This window comes from Podospora anserina, chromosome 5 (assembly GCF_000226545.1).
Source record: "Podospora anserina S mat+ genomic DNA chromosome 5, supercontig 9".
In the NCBI taxonomy this organism is placed as follows: domain Eukaryota; kingdom Fungi; phylum Ascomycota; class Sordariomycetes; order Sordariales; family Podosporaceae; genus Podospora; species Podospora anserina.
Genome location: NW_001914843.1, coordinates 568,116 through 580,651, shown reverse-complemented (window position 1 = coordinate 580,651; position 12,536 = coordinate 568,116). Strand labels below are relative to the sequence as shown.

Here is a 12,536-nt window from a genome sequence, read left to right as displayed (position 1 = left end):
GGGATACAGATACAAATACCAATATAGCGAGCGACTACAAGTTTTTTTTCGTTTTTTTTTCTGTTCAACAGATTCTGTTCTATGGTTCATGTGATTATGTATGACATGTCTATGGAGACCCGACAAACCACACCTTGCTTATCATCAACCACTGGGCATCATATTTCTCCGTCAAATCATTTTGAGCCAGAAAATAGAATTTGTAAAAAGAGCTGGGTATCATGTCTAAACAGTAGTTGTGTAAAAACTTGTATATAAAACCTTCCAATCTCACGCCGCCGCCGCCGCCCCCTTCCCACCCCCCTTCAAACCCCTGACCTCCTCCCTCAACCCCCTCACCTCCTCCAAAACCCTCTCCTCAAACTTGTCCTCCCCCCTCTCCATATACAACCTCCTCAGCTCAAACCCAACCTCAATCGCAATCAGTATTATAATAATCCACTCCAACCTCGTACTGTGCGCCTCGCTAGACATCTTCTCGCTGATATCCAACACCCCCTGCGTCATATTGATCACCTCCTGCGCATACGTCATCTTGTCATTCAACGTCTTGATCCTCACCCCCACATCCAGCGCCTTCCCAATCTTGGCGTAATACGTCTCCAGCTTCTCCTCGGTATCCCAAAAGATATCCGGCAGGGAGTCCGTCAGGTCGTTGTAGTGATTCAGCTGACTCCTCAAGTTCAACAGCTCGCCCGCCTTTTTGAGGATTAAATCTCTCGACAGCGGGGCGCGGAGCCCCTGGGAGAGCCGGTCGGGGATGTGGCGAGTGCTTTCGAGGTAGCGGGTCAGGGAGGACTCCAGCACCGCCAGCTTGGTGCTCCTTGCCAGGCCGGATGAAAAGGCGATTTTGGCCAGGGTTGTGTCGAGCCCCTCGCCGGATTCGAGTTCCCTTCTTGTGCCGAGGACTACTACGTCTCCATTCACCCTTGACTCCTCTGCCTCTGGGTCGGCGACGAACTCGAGGTCTTCCACCTCTTTGTTTTCGACAAAAGGCTGTTCCGCTGCTGGTAGCAAATGTTTCGTCGCGAGAGTGTTGACCACGTCAGGGGGGAGCGCCCAGGTGACCACCGTTCCTGAGGGGAAGACAAAGATATCCCCGTTGTTGAGACCGCGGGCGTGGACGACTTCGGAGAGTTCAAAGCCCGAGTTGTCAGGGTCGAGGGTGAAGTTGTGACTAGACAGGATATCGACTACTTTTTCCATGTCGAACGAGTCGGCTACGCAGACGGCCGAGATGGTGGAGGAGCCTTCTGCTGCGTCGGGGGCTTTTTCGGAGGGGGTTGGTTGGGGGATGGGTTTGCCTTTTTGGGCTACGATGGCCACGCGGTGGAGGGAGTTGCGGAGGGGGGGCTTGCGGCGCTTTTGCTGCTGGTGGTTGTTGGGCTTGTCTGATCTTTCATCTTGGGCTTTGTCTTCCTTGGGAGTTGGTTTGGTGGGCGTCTTGGGTTCGCCGCCGTCTGCGCGGAGCAGGGAGGGAGTGGTTTGAATCCCACGATGAGGCCGGGGGTTGCGACCCTGCGCAAGGAGGGGTCGTCGTGGGACCTGGGCGAGGGATGTGCTGATGCTGCGGGTAGCGAAGCCGAGATGGGGGAGAATGGGCCTCATGTTGGGGCCATTGAGGGGATTGACTGAGGAGCCAATTGGAATGGTGGTGGGATATGTGCTGCCGAGTAGCCCTCGGACCTAGAGAAAAACGGAAAACAGGGTCCAGGGAGAAATCCCAAGATTTTATTTTCGGACGGCAGCTTCGGGGGAAGTTCTAAGTTCTCGGCCTCGAAAATCCCGGCCGGCAAATGGTAATTAATGTCGTCACGGCGGGGCATTATCGGATGTAATTACGCCAGATTTCGTAAACGGTGTAAAATACGCCCACCGTTGGGAGCTGCGACCACATCACCAAGCTCCACCTCCCCACCTGCCATCCAAGCTCAGGACATGTCACCCTGAACAGCCTTGAGCTTCTCACTTTCCTACCCAACCTAACATCCCTCTATAACGACGACAGCTCTGACATCTCTTCCAGCAACCATGACGACCATGGAACACGACATCCGCCTCGAGGACTACCTCGACGACAAGCTCCAATCCACCACCGACTTCGATCACCTCGACACCCTCCTCTCCTCGGTTGAACACCAACGCTCCCAGCTCCAATCCCAACTCGACGACGCCACCGCCGCCCTCGCCCAGGCTAGGCAGTCGGAATCCGACCGCCAAAACGCCCTCATGGCCCAAATAGACGAGTTCCAAAGCCTCCAATCCTCCATCGACGTCCGCCTCCAGATCATCGCCTCCTCCGACGCCCCCGACGAAGCAATCAAACGCCTCGAGGCACCGATGGGACAGCTCCGCAAGGTGGACCTAGCCTACAAATACCTCCTCCTCCTCCAAGACGTGGCCAAACTCCGCCAGGAAGCCCGATCGCACCTCCCCGAGTCTCCCAAGCAGGCGTTGGAGCCGTACACCAAGCTCAAGCAGCTCTGTCTTAGACTCAAGGAGCTGCAAAACAATGCAGACGGGGCAGCGGTGCATCTGGTTAACTTTGTCGAGGGGGTCACAGAGACGTTATGGGACGAGATGAAAGCCACCATGTCCGCCGAGCTGGAAGCGGTTCTCAAAGCTAGGAAATGGCCCAACGTTGATCCCGACAATGCAGAAGTGGATGAGGAATGGCTTGGCTGTTTTGAGAAGCTGATTGATCTTCAGGTACCTGAAGTTCTCTACTCACCGACGGTGGTTACCCTTTTACCGTTTGAGGTAATGGCCCAGATATTTGTCAAGGAGTTTAGGTTTCATTTTATGAGTGATAAACCCACCAGTGCGCCGCAGGCGATTGGGGCGCATTGTTTCCCTTGGTTTACTGCCTTGCTGGAGAAATGGGAGGATTTCCTGAGGGATAATTTTGGCGGGGTGTTGGCGGCGAGGTTTGCCGAGACGGGGGTGGGGGAAAGGATGGTGTATATGGATCCGGTGTGTGGGTTTATTACGGCCATGTTGCCGGTGGTGAGGGAGAAGGTGAGGGATACGCTTGAGGCTACGAGGGGGGATGCGGCGTTTTTGAGCAGCTTGATGGGGCAGCTCATGAGTTTTGATGAGACGTTGAGGGGAGGGTTCGCGTATGATGGGGGGGATGATGATGTGGAGGAGGGATGGGGGGGTTTGACTTCGGAAGTCCTGCAAGATCACTTTAGAACTTGGTTGGAAGCCGAAAAACAGTTTGCGCTCGAGAGATACCAGGGTATCATGAAGACTCAGGATGCGAGGATGATCGACTATGATTTTGCTGGGGTGGGGAAGACGAAGCCGACGTTTGCGGCGGTGAGGGTGACGGATTTGCTGAAGAGCGTCACGACGCAGTATGAGAGGGTGAGGAGGTTTTCGCACAAGTTGAGGTTTCTGATTGATATCCAGCTTACTATTCTGGATGAGTATCATGACTACTTGAGGGGGACGCTGGAGGCGTATTTGAGCATTACGTCTACGGTAGGGAGGGCGTTTGGGGTGACGAAGGAGCAGATTGCTGCATTGGAGGGGACGGGGGCTTTGGAGACGTTGTGTAAGGTCTATGGGAGTGCGGATCATGTGGTGAATGCGCTGAAAGATTGGAGCAACGAAGAGGTATTCTTTCCCCCTCCTTTTTTTTTTCTTTTTCTTTTTTTCACCCCCGAAAAAAGCTAACAGGCAAAAAGTTCTTCATCACCATGTGGGAACAACTCCAAAGCCGCGCCAAGGTTACCGAAGACCAAAGCAACCTCGCCGGCGGCATGAGCTACGACCACGTCCGGAACCGCACCTCGGCTGTTGTCGGCACAGAAGACAATGACAATGGCGTCCTCTTTGACGAGACCATCGCCGCCTACAGCGCGAGAAGGCAAACCGCCCAAAAGCTCTTGTCGGAAGCACTAGCCAGCTCCCACCACAAAATCTTCAGAGCCTACCTCCACCGCGCACAGTGGACCACCATCTCGGACGAGGTTGATAATCTAGCCATCACGGCCGAACTAGATGAACCACTCCGTATCCTCAAACGAGACCTCGACTTCCTCTCCCGGGCACTGGGGACCGCTCCCTTCCGCAGGGTTTGGCGGCAGGCGCTGGAGAAGCTGAATGATATTCTCTGGACGGAGGTGCTAATGTCGCACAAGTTCACCGCTTCAGGCGCAGCACAGTTTGCGAGGGATCTGGCCGCGATTGAGGGGGTGGTGGAGAGGTATATCCCCGATGGGTCGAGTGCCTTGGGGAGCCTGAGTGATGCGGTCAGGTTGTTGAATTTGCCGCTCGAGGGAGAAGGAATGACGTTGAAGAAGGCCACAGACATGGTTTACACAGACAATACCGAGGCGAAGAAGATGCTGGAGGAGGTCGGGGTTGCGGATGGGGGCTTGACGGCTGCGAATGCGAGGCAGATTTTGGGGAGGAGGGTTGAGAATGCCGAGTAGGAATAGAAGAAGAACAAATCGCTTCATTTGGCTAGAAATCTAGAGAAGGGGGGGGAAAAATAAAAATCAAATGGATATCATCCGACCCTTTGGTGTACAATATCCCGACCAACATGCAATACATTCGCTTTCGTTGAAGACTCCCCAACTCCTTGACGTGGTGGATCCGAGCCCGTTGAGGAGCATTCCCATCACTCCCCTCTCCTCTTGTCTTTCATCTAGTTAATAGCCCTCATCGTCATCTCCACCACGGCAAACGTCCCCGCACTGACAGGCATGGCCCTCAGCAGCGTCGGCCCCAAGCCCTTCCAAAACCCCCTCATCCCCTCCTGCCTCCAAACCTGCGCGAAACAATGCCTCATATTCCTATATCTCTGCTGCCCCTGTCCAAACCCGTCGGTCTGCATCTTTGACTTGACGACATCAAACGGGTAACTCCCCAACCACAACGCCTCCCCGGCAAGCCCACCATACAGCGCCACCTTCCAGCTCGGGATTTCCTTACGGTCGACCCTGTTGCGCTTCGCGTCCGAATTCATGAGCCACTCAAACGACAAGAACCACAGCCCGTACGCCTGCGCTTCTCTGATCAAAGTGACCGCCTGTCCGCGGTAGAGGCCGTGGGTAACCCCCCCCCTGGCGGACGAGCTGTCTGACGCAGCGAGCGGGCCGGAGTAGAGACGTGCCGGGCCGTGGGGTTGGGTTTGCAGGCGGATGCGGACGTGTTCGATGGGGCCGGAGAGGACGGAGTTTGCTACTCCGGCGAAGGCGCCGGCGGAATAGTATTGGGAGTATGAGAGTTGGGATTGGGAGAAGGGGAGGGAGGATTCGAGGTGGCGGCGGGCGTAGTGGAAGGCGCCGAACTGGATTGAGACGCAGGCGCCGATGCCGAGGAGGGGGGTGAGGGTTCCTTTGTAGAAGGCTAGGGGGCCTTCGGTCGTGTAGATTGAGGTTGCGGCGGCGAGGGCGGAGGGGTAGAGGGTGGAGGTTTGGAGGCGGACTTTGACTATGTCGAAGGGTTGGCCTTGAGTAAACAACAACAGGTTAGTACGGGGATGGATAGAAAAAGAGTTGTTGAATTATGAAGGGGGGTTCATTACCGATCAGGACCTGAGCGATTCCGCCTGCTGCGCCGGAAAACAAATCTTTGAATGTCTGGGATGCGCCGCCGCTTGAGGGGGCAGGTTCGGGGAGGGCGAGGTCTTGGGGGGTTGTTGGGGCGGCCATCTTTATGAAGTCTGAATTTGTTGGAAAAGGAGAAGAAAAGAAAAAAAGAAGAAGAGGCTCTCAACAACGACAACAACAACGACAACAACAACGACAACAACGACAACCGTCCGGCCCTGCAAAAATCACAATGGGTGTGTGTTATCTTTCCCAGAAAATAAAAAAGGGCCGGTCTCGGGTTCGTGGCCGTTTATAAGACGTGGTGGTGGGGTGTGGGGTCGTTGTATCTATTCTGTACCTTGGGGTAAACGAACTGTGGAGGACCTGAGTGAGAGAGAGTGTGGGGAACCTGAACTGGCAGGCGAGGACAGGGGGCTGATGGCGTGCTTTGGGGTTTCAATATCGGGGTAGATGCATAACACTGGTTGACGAAGATATGGCTGTTGGTGTTGTCCTGGAGGTAACAGATTGATCAATGAAGGATAAAATAAAGATTCGAAGCTGGAATGTTTTGGGGAGTGGGGTTTCGACATGTTGAAGGGTTCATTGAGGTGGTGGAAATATAAAAGGCAGTCTCGAGCAGGGGAAAAAGAAGATGTATGAATGTATAAGATTTAAAGATATAAAGGAATGGAATTAAAGATTTTGAGAGGAGTTAAAAGAGAAAATTGGCAAGGAGCAAGAAATTGGTGGGATAGATATTTTGACTCATCATGTTGGAGTCTTTCAGGACATGTGCCAGATAGACTCAATTCTTTGGCATCTGTTCAACTGCCCAAGTTGTAAGTTGGTTTATTAGACAGCTTTTGATTGGGCAATTCAACTCAAGCAACAAAAGATCTTACCACCCATACATCCAGCAACTACGCCCTTTAAAAAGTATCATAGATAATAATGCACTGTCTTTAGATAAAACAAACCACCCTCCCTTTTGAACCAAGGCAGTGCCAGTTTCCGCTCATGAACAGCTCAAAAGTCTTTTTTCCAAAACGCCGCTGCCTCTTGCCCTGTCCGCTAACAGAAACAAAATCAAGGTGAGAAGAAAAGCACACAAGAAAAGCCCGATATTGTTCCGACTTGAAAAAAACCTTTCCTGCCTGTCGCTTTCCTGCCCCTCCCTACGAAAAGAAACAGAAAATAAGAATATGATATTACACTTCCCGTTCTCCGAGCCCCATCTTTCCTCGTGGTTATCTATTTCCCATCCATCCATCCATCCATCCATTACATCATTGAGAACGTTCTCTCTCTCTCTCGCTTTCCCCTTTTATACACCACTTCTGGGAACCCATCCATCAAATGCTTTGTTTCCATGTGGATAGAGGCATATACTTCTTTCGATTGTTTATACCCTTGGTGAACACTTTCAAGGCATGGCCGGCTTGACAAAGGGCCCCTGAGGTCCGGGGCTCAGGGTTGGAACAACGCCCTGCATCGGGCTGGGAACATGCGGTACGGGCACCGGTGTCTGTGTGCCATTCATGGGAGGCGTCGGACTTGGTTGGTGCATGGCCATCTTGGGCCCTGGTGACGCCCCGTTGTTGCCTATTTGCATCTTGTTGGCGGCTGCCATCTTATGGACGTCCATCTGCCCACCGAGACCAATCCCTGCCAAGCCCACAACTTCGCCTTGAGCAACCTTGCCCATGTGTCCACTCACACGCTGTTCCGCATCCGCTCTGGCGCGAGCTTGCTCCATGACCTGGCGCTGTTGTACCTCGGGCATAACGGTTGCAAAGCCAGTGAGGCTCGAAGACGGTCTGTTGCCCCCTTGCATCATGTTTGGCGAGGCAGGATAAGGCCCGCGCTGCTGCACGTTGTTGGGCGGCATCCCAGGAGTCCCAGGTCCATAAGGTGGGCGCCCATGGGGTAGTTGCTGATGCTGTTGCGGTGGGGTTGGCGATTGTCCATATGGGTTCTGTTGTGGAATCTGCGGAGAAATAGTCCGCTGCATAGGTCCGCCATTAGCGTAGGCTGGGAAAGGCGCCTGCTGCCCATGTTGTGGCGGGTGCTGCGGGTTATGTGGGTGCTGCGGTGCATGTTGAGCCAGCGGCTGGTGGTGTGGCACCTGCTGATGTTGCGGGTGCTGTTGATGCTGGGGGTGAATCTGCTGATGCTGGGGAAAGCTTTGCTGGTAACCCTGTTGGGGATAGCGAGGGGTGCCTTGTTGCCCCATATAGTTAGAATGAGGTGGCGGCGGCGGTTGTGGCATCCGTTGCTGCGTGGGACTGTTGACGTAGGGCTGAGGAACACCAGAATGGCCATAGGGCCCTTGGGCCTTGGCAAGCTGCGGTGCATACATTTGCGGCCCCGGTGCTGGCCTGTACTGGGTAGGGGGCGGTTGGCGGGGTTGGACTTGGTGATGCGGCTGCGGGATCGGGACGGTAGACGGGGCCCGCGGGAACATGTTCTGCTGAGGCCGAACCGGTGTTTGTGGAAAGTGCTGCGCGTTGGCGATGGGACGGGCCGACGGTTGGAACTGACCGGGATATTGGTGGTTGCCATATGTGGCGGAAGAAACGCTCGGGGTCCTGTGCGCCTGGCGCTGGACGGCGTTTGTTGCAGCTTGAGCGGCCTGTCGCGCAAGGCGTGCTGGTTCATCCTCCTCCATGACACCCCTGTAGTCATCCGACCGAACCTCAATCTTGGTGCTGACAGCCAGCTCTTCCAACCTGTCCGAGTTGAGACGAGCGACGGCGTAGGGAGGCAGGCTCTGGATGATCAAGGCAAGCTGTGCCTTGAGCGTTTCATACGTCATCATTTCCTCCTCACTTGGCTGTTGCGAGGCGTTGCCGTTGCGCAGCATATCGCCATTGTTGGGGTCGGCTGAGTACCGGTCTTGACTGGTCGGTACAGTCAGGTTGCGGTTCCGCTGGAAAGAGGATAGTGTTTCAATCATGTCAGTCACCTCGTCGAGAAGGTCCTCCACCTCCTTCTCCCCATCCGACCTCTTTCCGAGTACCTCATCCAAAGTAGGGTCAACAACCACAGAATCCCAATTCTCAATGGCTTCCTTGACCAAATCATCGTCAATCTCGGTTACCAAAGCGGGATTGACAGCATTCTCCTCTTCCTTCTCATCGAACGCCTCCTCGTTCATCTTTTCAAAGTTTCGTCGACCAACCCGCTGCCACCAAATCCGGCTGATGAGGCTCGAAGGAACAATCGCAGCCGAGTCATCTTTGCTCGGGGCGAAGCTGGAGAAGGCGCCTCGAAAAAGCGCTTCCATTTCCGACAGTTCCAGCTCAACTGAGGAAGGCTTGACCCCTGCCAAGCTCTGGGCTCGTTCGCGCTGCTTGGTTTTGGCGTGAATGGCCGGTGTCGCGTTGCTGTAATCCAGCCAGTGTCCAGTGGAGAGGGGCTGGGAAAAATAAGTGCCAGAACGATACTTGGATTTCTCGGTAAGCTCGGGGTGGTAAAAGGTAAGAACATTGCTCTTAGTGGTGTTCTTGGGCGCCTTTGGTGGTTGCAGAGGTGGGAGGTTTCTTGGGGAAGGGAACAGCTCTCCTAGTGTCAGTGAACGGGCATTCTTGTCGCTGGCCGCACACACGTCTGGGTGAATCTTGGTCGCAGTAACTCCGTTAGGCAACTGCCCGTCTCCCAAGGGCTTGACGACTCCATCGGGTGAAGCAGGATGTTGCAGACTGGTAAAAAGTGGCCTTAAATTCGGGGCTTGACCAAACGTCGACAAGACCAAGCTACCCTCAGATCCTGTTTCCTTTTGGCCAGGTCGCACCGCCGGTAAAGATTGGGGCAGTTTGGGGTACGACAGCTCTCGTCGGTACAGCTCCAAAGCCGCGGCTTTGAAGGATTTCGTCTGGCTGATGACGTCCTCGTTGGCAGCACCATCTTCAATCTTGAGTTCCTTTACCTGGTCTTCGACCGCCTTGGTGAGATCGCACATCAGGTCGTCGAGAATTCGGTAGGCCCCCTGTGACACCTTGTCGGCAATGGTGGTCGGCTCGTCTTCCTCGGACTTGGCTCTTTTGAGGGAGGGCTCACCGTCGGGGGCGGGAACTTGGAGATGGCGCTTGAGGATGGCTGGAGTGGTCTTGTCGTGGCTGATGGGAATGAGGTCAGTGGTCCAGGGTAGCCAAGGGCAGAGATGCGAAGCAACGGTGCTGTCATGAAGGCACAGCAATTGATACAAGGCAAGAGAGCGCATACCTTTGTAAAACATCAAAAAAGTCGCGAATGAGGGATTGATCATCGTGGCAATTTTGGAGGCCGTTCACCTGGGGCTTGGAATTCTTGTCGTCGTGGTCCTGCTGGTCGTCGTTCGCATCGCGTTTCCGCTTGGTGGAGGAATTAATTGAGTCTGCGGGCGAGTCTGCACGCGACGAAGCTGCGACGCCGTTGACACTCGGCGCGGCGACGTCGGGCGTAGCCATGGTTGGCGGGGAATGAGTAGACCCGTCGAGGTGGTGATGGACCCCCGGGAGGTGGGATGGTTGGCCGTGTGCAAAAAAAAAGGTGGGTGAATTTTTAGCTGCGTGGGTTGCAAGTTGTCGCGCGATTCGCGTGTTCCTGTTCGCGAAAGGGAGAGCAGCAGCAGCACCAAGCGGCAGCAAAGCAAGCAGCTTACTCGGTACCCTCAGCAAGCAGCCTCTTCTCAAAACGTTTTTGTCGTCTGCACCACGGGCGCGCTCTCAACGGGCCAAATTCATCCAAAACAGGAGCACGGGATGGGGAAAGGGGTGCCCTTTGGATTTCAAGTCAGACTTGGGGCGGCACTCGGCATCCGATGGCTATTTTTTGTCTGTTGCAGGCTGCGAAGGGCTGAGGAGTGATGGCGGAGGGCCGTCGTTCAAACTCAACCCCCGAGGACTGGTTTACGAAAAGCCAGCGCGAGGCTTATCCACACTAGTCCCCTTCCGTCCAGTCTGTGGAGCACTTTTCCCTTAGGTCGGCACGTGACCAGCCCCCCCCCCCCCCAAGCCCCTGCTGCCCAGCACTGCACTCTGCATTTGGCATTTGGCTGCATCTGTCGCAGCATCAGACAGATGGATGACACGGAGCACAGCATAACTACGGAAGTACGGAGCATAGTACACTCCCGAGTAAAGTAAAGTAAAAGTAATGCAGTAATATGTTCTACTGGATTGCTATCCCATGATTACTTTACAAAAGGAAAACACTACTCTGTGCGCAACTTGTTGCTTTGGACGTGTAAGGTACAGTTTCCATCCGCCGCATTACTGATTGATGATGATGTGTGTTGTGCCAACTCCGGAAACGACAAAAACAGCAAAAATACAAACTGATCAAACCAAAGCCACAACCGCAAAAAAAATAAAAATGAAACCAACTCCGATCCCTGCGCTGTTCATCCCATCCCATCCCATCCCATACCATCCTGGCATCCTGTCATCACGGTCTCCCGCCCTTATTCTTCTTTCTCCTGGCCGGGTCGTCGATGGAAAGCGACTTCCGTGGCTTGTACTACTTGGCCTCGGCAAGGCTGACAGTGTTGGCGCCAAGGTCGTAGATAGAGTAGTATCTGCGCAGGAAGGAGTCTCCCAGAATAGCGAGAGGTCCGACCGGCTCGGGCATGTCCATGGGGAAGAAGGACGAGATGCAGCTGCTGCCAGCCTCGAGGACGTAGTCGTAGGGGCCGAGAGTGAAGTTGTAGCCAGCAAGGTTGAACGTGACATCCTTCATCGAGTCACGCTTGGCGCAGTCGACAGTGTACTGACCAGTGTAGCCCTTCTTGGCACCGATCTGAGCGTTCAGCATCTCAGCGAGCTGGCTGGGCAGCGCGATGAGGGAGGTGCCGGTATCGAGGATGATACCGGTGTTCTCGAGATCAGCAGTGTCGTCACCATAGGAGATGGCGTCAAAGTCCACCTCCCAGTAGGCCTTACGTCTGAGGGGAATCGTGATAAGCTTGCCCTTGTACGCGTCCTTGTCGACACCGCCAAAGGTAACCTCGGACTCGCCCTCGGTATCTGCAAGCTTGAAAGCAAACACGGGCTCATCAATGAGCTTCTGCTCAATCATCTTGTAGAAGGGGGGCACGATCCCGTTCACCGAGATTCTGTCAAAACCGAGACCCATGATACCATCGAAACGGCCAAAGGCGAAGGCCAGACCAGGCTCGCTGGTGGCCTCGGCGAAATCCTGCTCCTTAATCTTGATGTCGCCAATAGTCATGGTGTCTTGCGACACGTAACCACTGAGCGACCCGGAGCCGTACCGAATCTCAAACGAAGACCCGTTGGCCTTGAAGGTCGAAGACGCAGAGGAGTCATACTTGGAGTGCAGGTAGCAGGCGATAGACCCGCAATCCACCGACGGCACCCAAAGATTAGAACTTCCCGTGTCCAGGACCACCTTAAAAGACTGGGGAGGAGTACCAATAGTAATCTCGGAGAAGTCTGTCGCAGCACGGGTTAGTATGGCGCCATTTCCATCTTATCGCAGAGCGTCATTTGATGGATGCACATACACTGAGCGTTCATAAAGTTCGAGATGGGAACGGGGTGGATGCCCTTAGGGTCGGCGAGCGAGCCCTGGAAGACAGCATTGGCATGGCTCTGCTGAGGCCGGATGCCCATGTACTTCTGGCCGAGGTGCTTCATCTGAGTCTCGAGAGGGACCGCCTCCTGCACACGACAAGCATTAGCAAACAACTGTCGCAGACATTCCAAAATGGATAAAAACATACCAGCTGCTCAGCAAGAGGGACCTTCTTGAGCTTGAGCTTGTGGGTGCCACCGGCCTGAGCGGCTCCGAGCAGCACAGCTGCGGTAAGAAGAGCGCCCTTCATGTTGGGCAGTCCGATAAGCGGGTTGCGGGAAAAGAGAGACGGTGGTGATAAGAGAGCGTCGGGTCGGTCGGGTGTGGAGGTAGGTTGTGGGCGATGGTGTTGATGGAAAATGGATGCAGTCAAAAGACTGATGTTAAATGGAAGGGGGGAGGGAGGAG

At 54.5% G+C, this 12,536-nt stretch overlaps 5 protein-coding genes across 5 annotated transcripts; 1 reads left to right on the top strand and 4 right to left on the bottom strand.

Moving 5' to 3' along the window:
* Window positions 1–270: 270 nt before the first annotated feature.
* Window positions 271–1,608, bottom strand: PODANS_5_9040 (uncharacterized protein; the record flags this gene model as incomplete). The annotated part of the gene is made up of 1 exon (XM_001904687.1): window positions 271–1,608. One exon carries the CDS (start codon window positions 1,606–1,608, stop codon window positions 271–273), a length of 1,338 nt encoding a protein of 445 aa, XP_001904722.1.
* A 423-nt stretch (window positions 1,609–2,031) lies between these two features.
* Window positions 2,032–4,442, top strand: PODANS_5_9030 (uncharacterized protein; the record flags this gene model as incomplete). Its single annotated transcript, XM_001904686.1, has 2 exons — window positions 2,032–3,559; window positions 3,622–4,442. The coding sequence occupies 2 exons, from the start codon at window positions 2,032–2,034 to the stop codon at window positions 4,440–4,442; spliced, it is 2,349 nt and encodes a 782-aa protein (XP_001904721.1).
* A 218-nt stretch (window positions 4,443–4,660) lies between these two features.
* Window positions 4,661–5,669, bottom strand: PODANS_5_9020 (uncharacterized protein; the record flags this gene model as incomplete). The annotated part of the gene is made up of 2 exons (XM_001904685.1): window positions 4,661–5,466; window positions 5,543–5,669. 2 exons carry the CDS (start codon window positions 5,667–5,669, stop codon window positions 4,661–4,663), a joined length of 933 nt encoding a protein of 310 aa, XP_001904720.1.
* Window positions 5,670–6,975: 1,306 nt separating this feature from the next.
* PODANS_5_9010 (uncharacterized protein) lies at window positions 6,976–9,819 on the bottom strand (the record flags this gene model as incomplete). The annotated part of the gene is made up of 1 exon (XM_001904684.1): window positions 6,976–9,819. The coding sequence occupies one exon, from the start codon at window positions 9,817–9,819 to the stop codon at window positions 6,976–6,978; it is 2,844 nt and encodes a 947-aa protein (XP_001904719.1).
* Window positions 9,820–11,051: 1,232 nt separating this feature from the next.
* On the bottom strand, window positions 11,052–12,378 carry PODANS_5_9000 (uncharacterized protein; the record flags this gene model as incomplete). The annotated part of the gene is made up of 3 exons (XM_001904683.1): window positions 11,052–11,986; window positions 12,058–12,214; window positions 12,277–12,378. 3 exons carry the CDS (start codon window positions 12,376–12,378, stop codon window positions 11,052–11,054), a joined length of 1,194 nt encoding a protein of 397 aa, XP_001904718.1.
* Window positions 12,379–12,536: the final 158 nt, after the last annotated feature.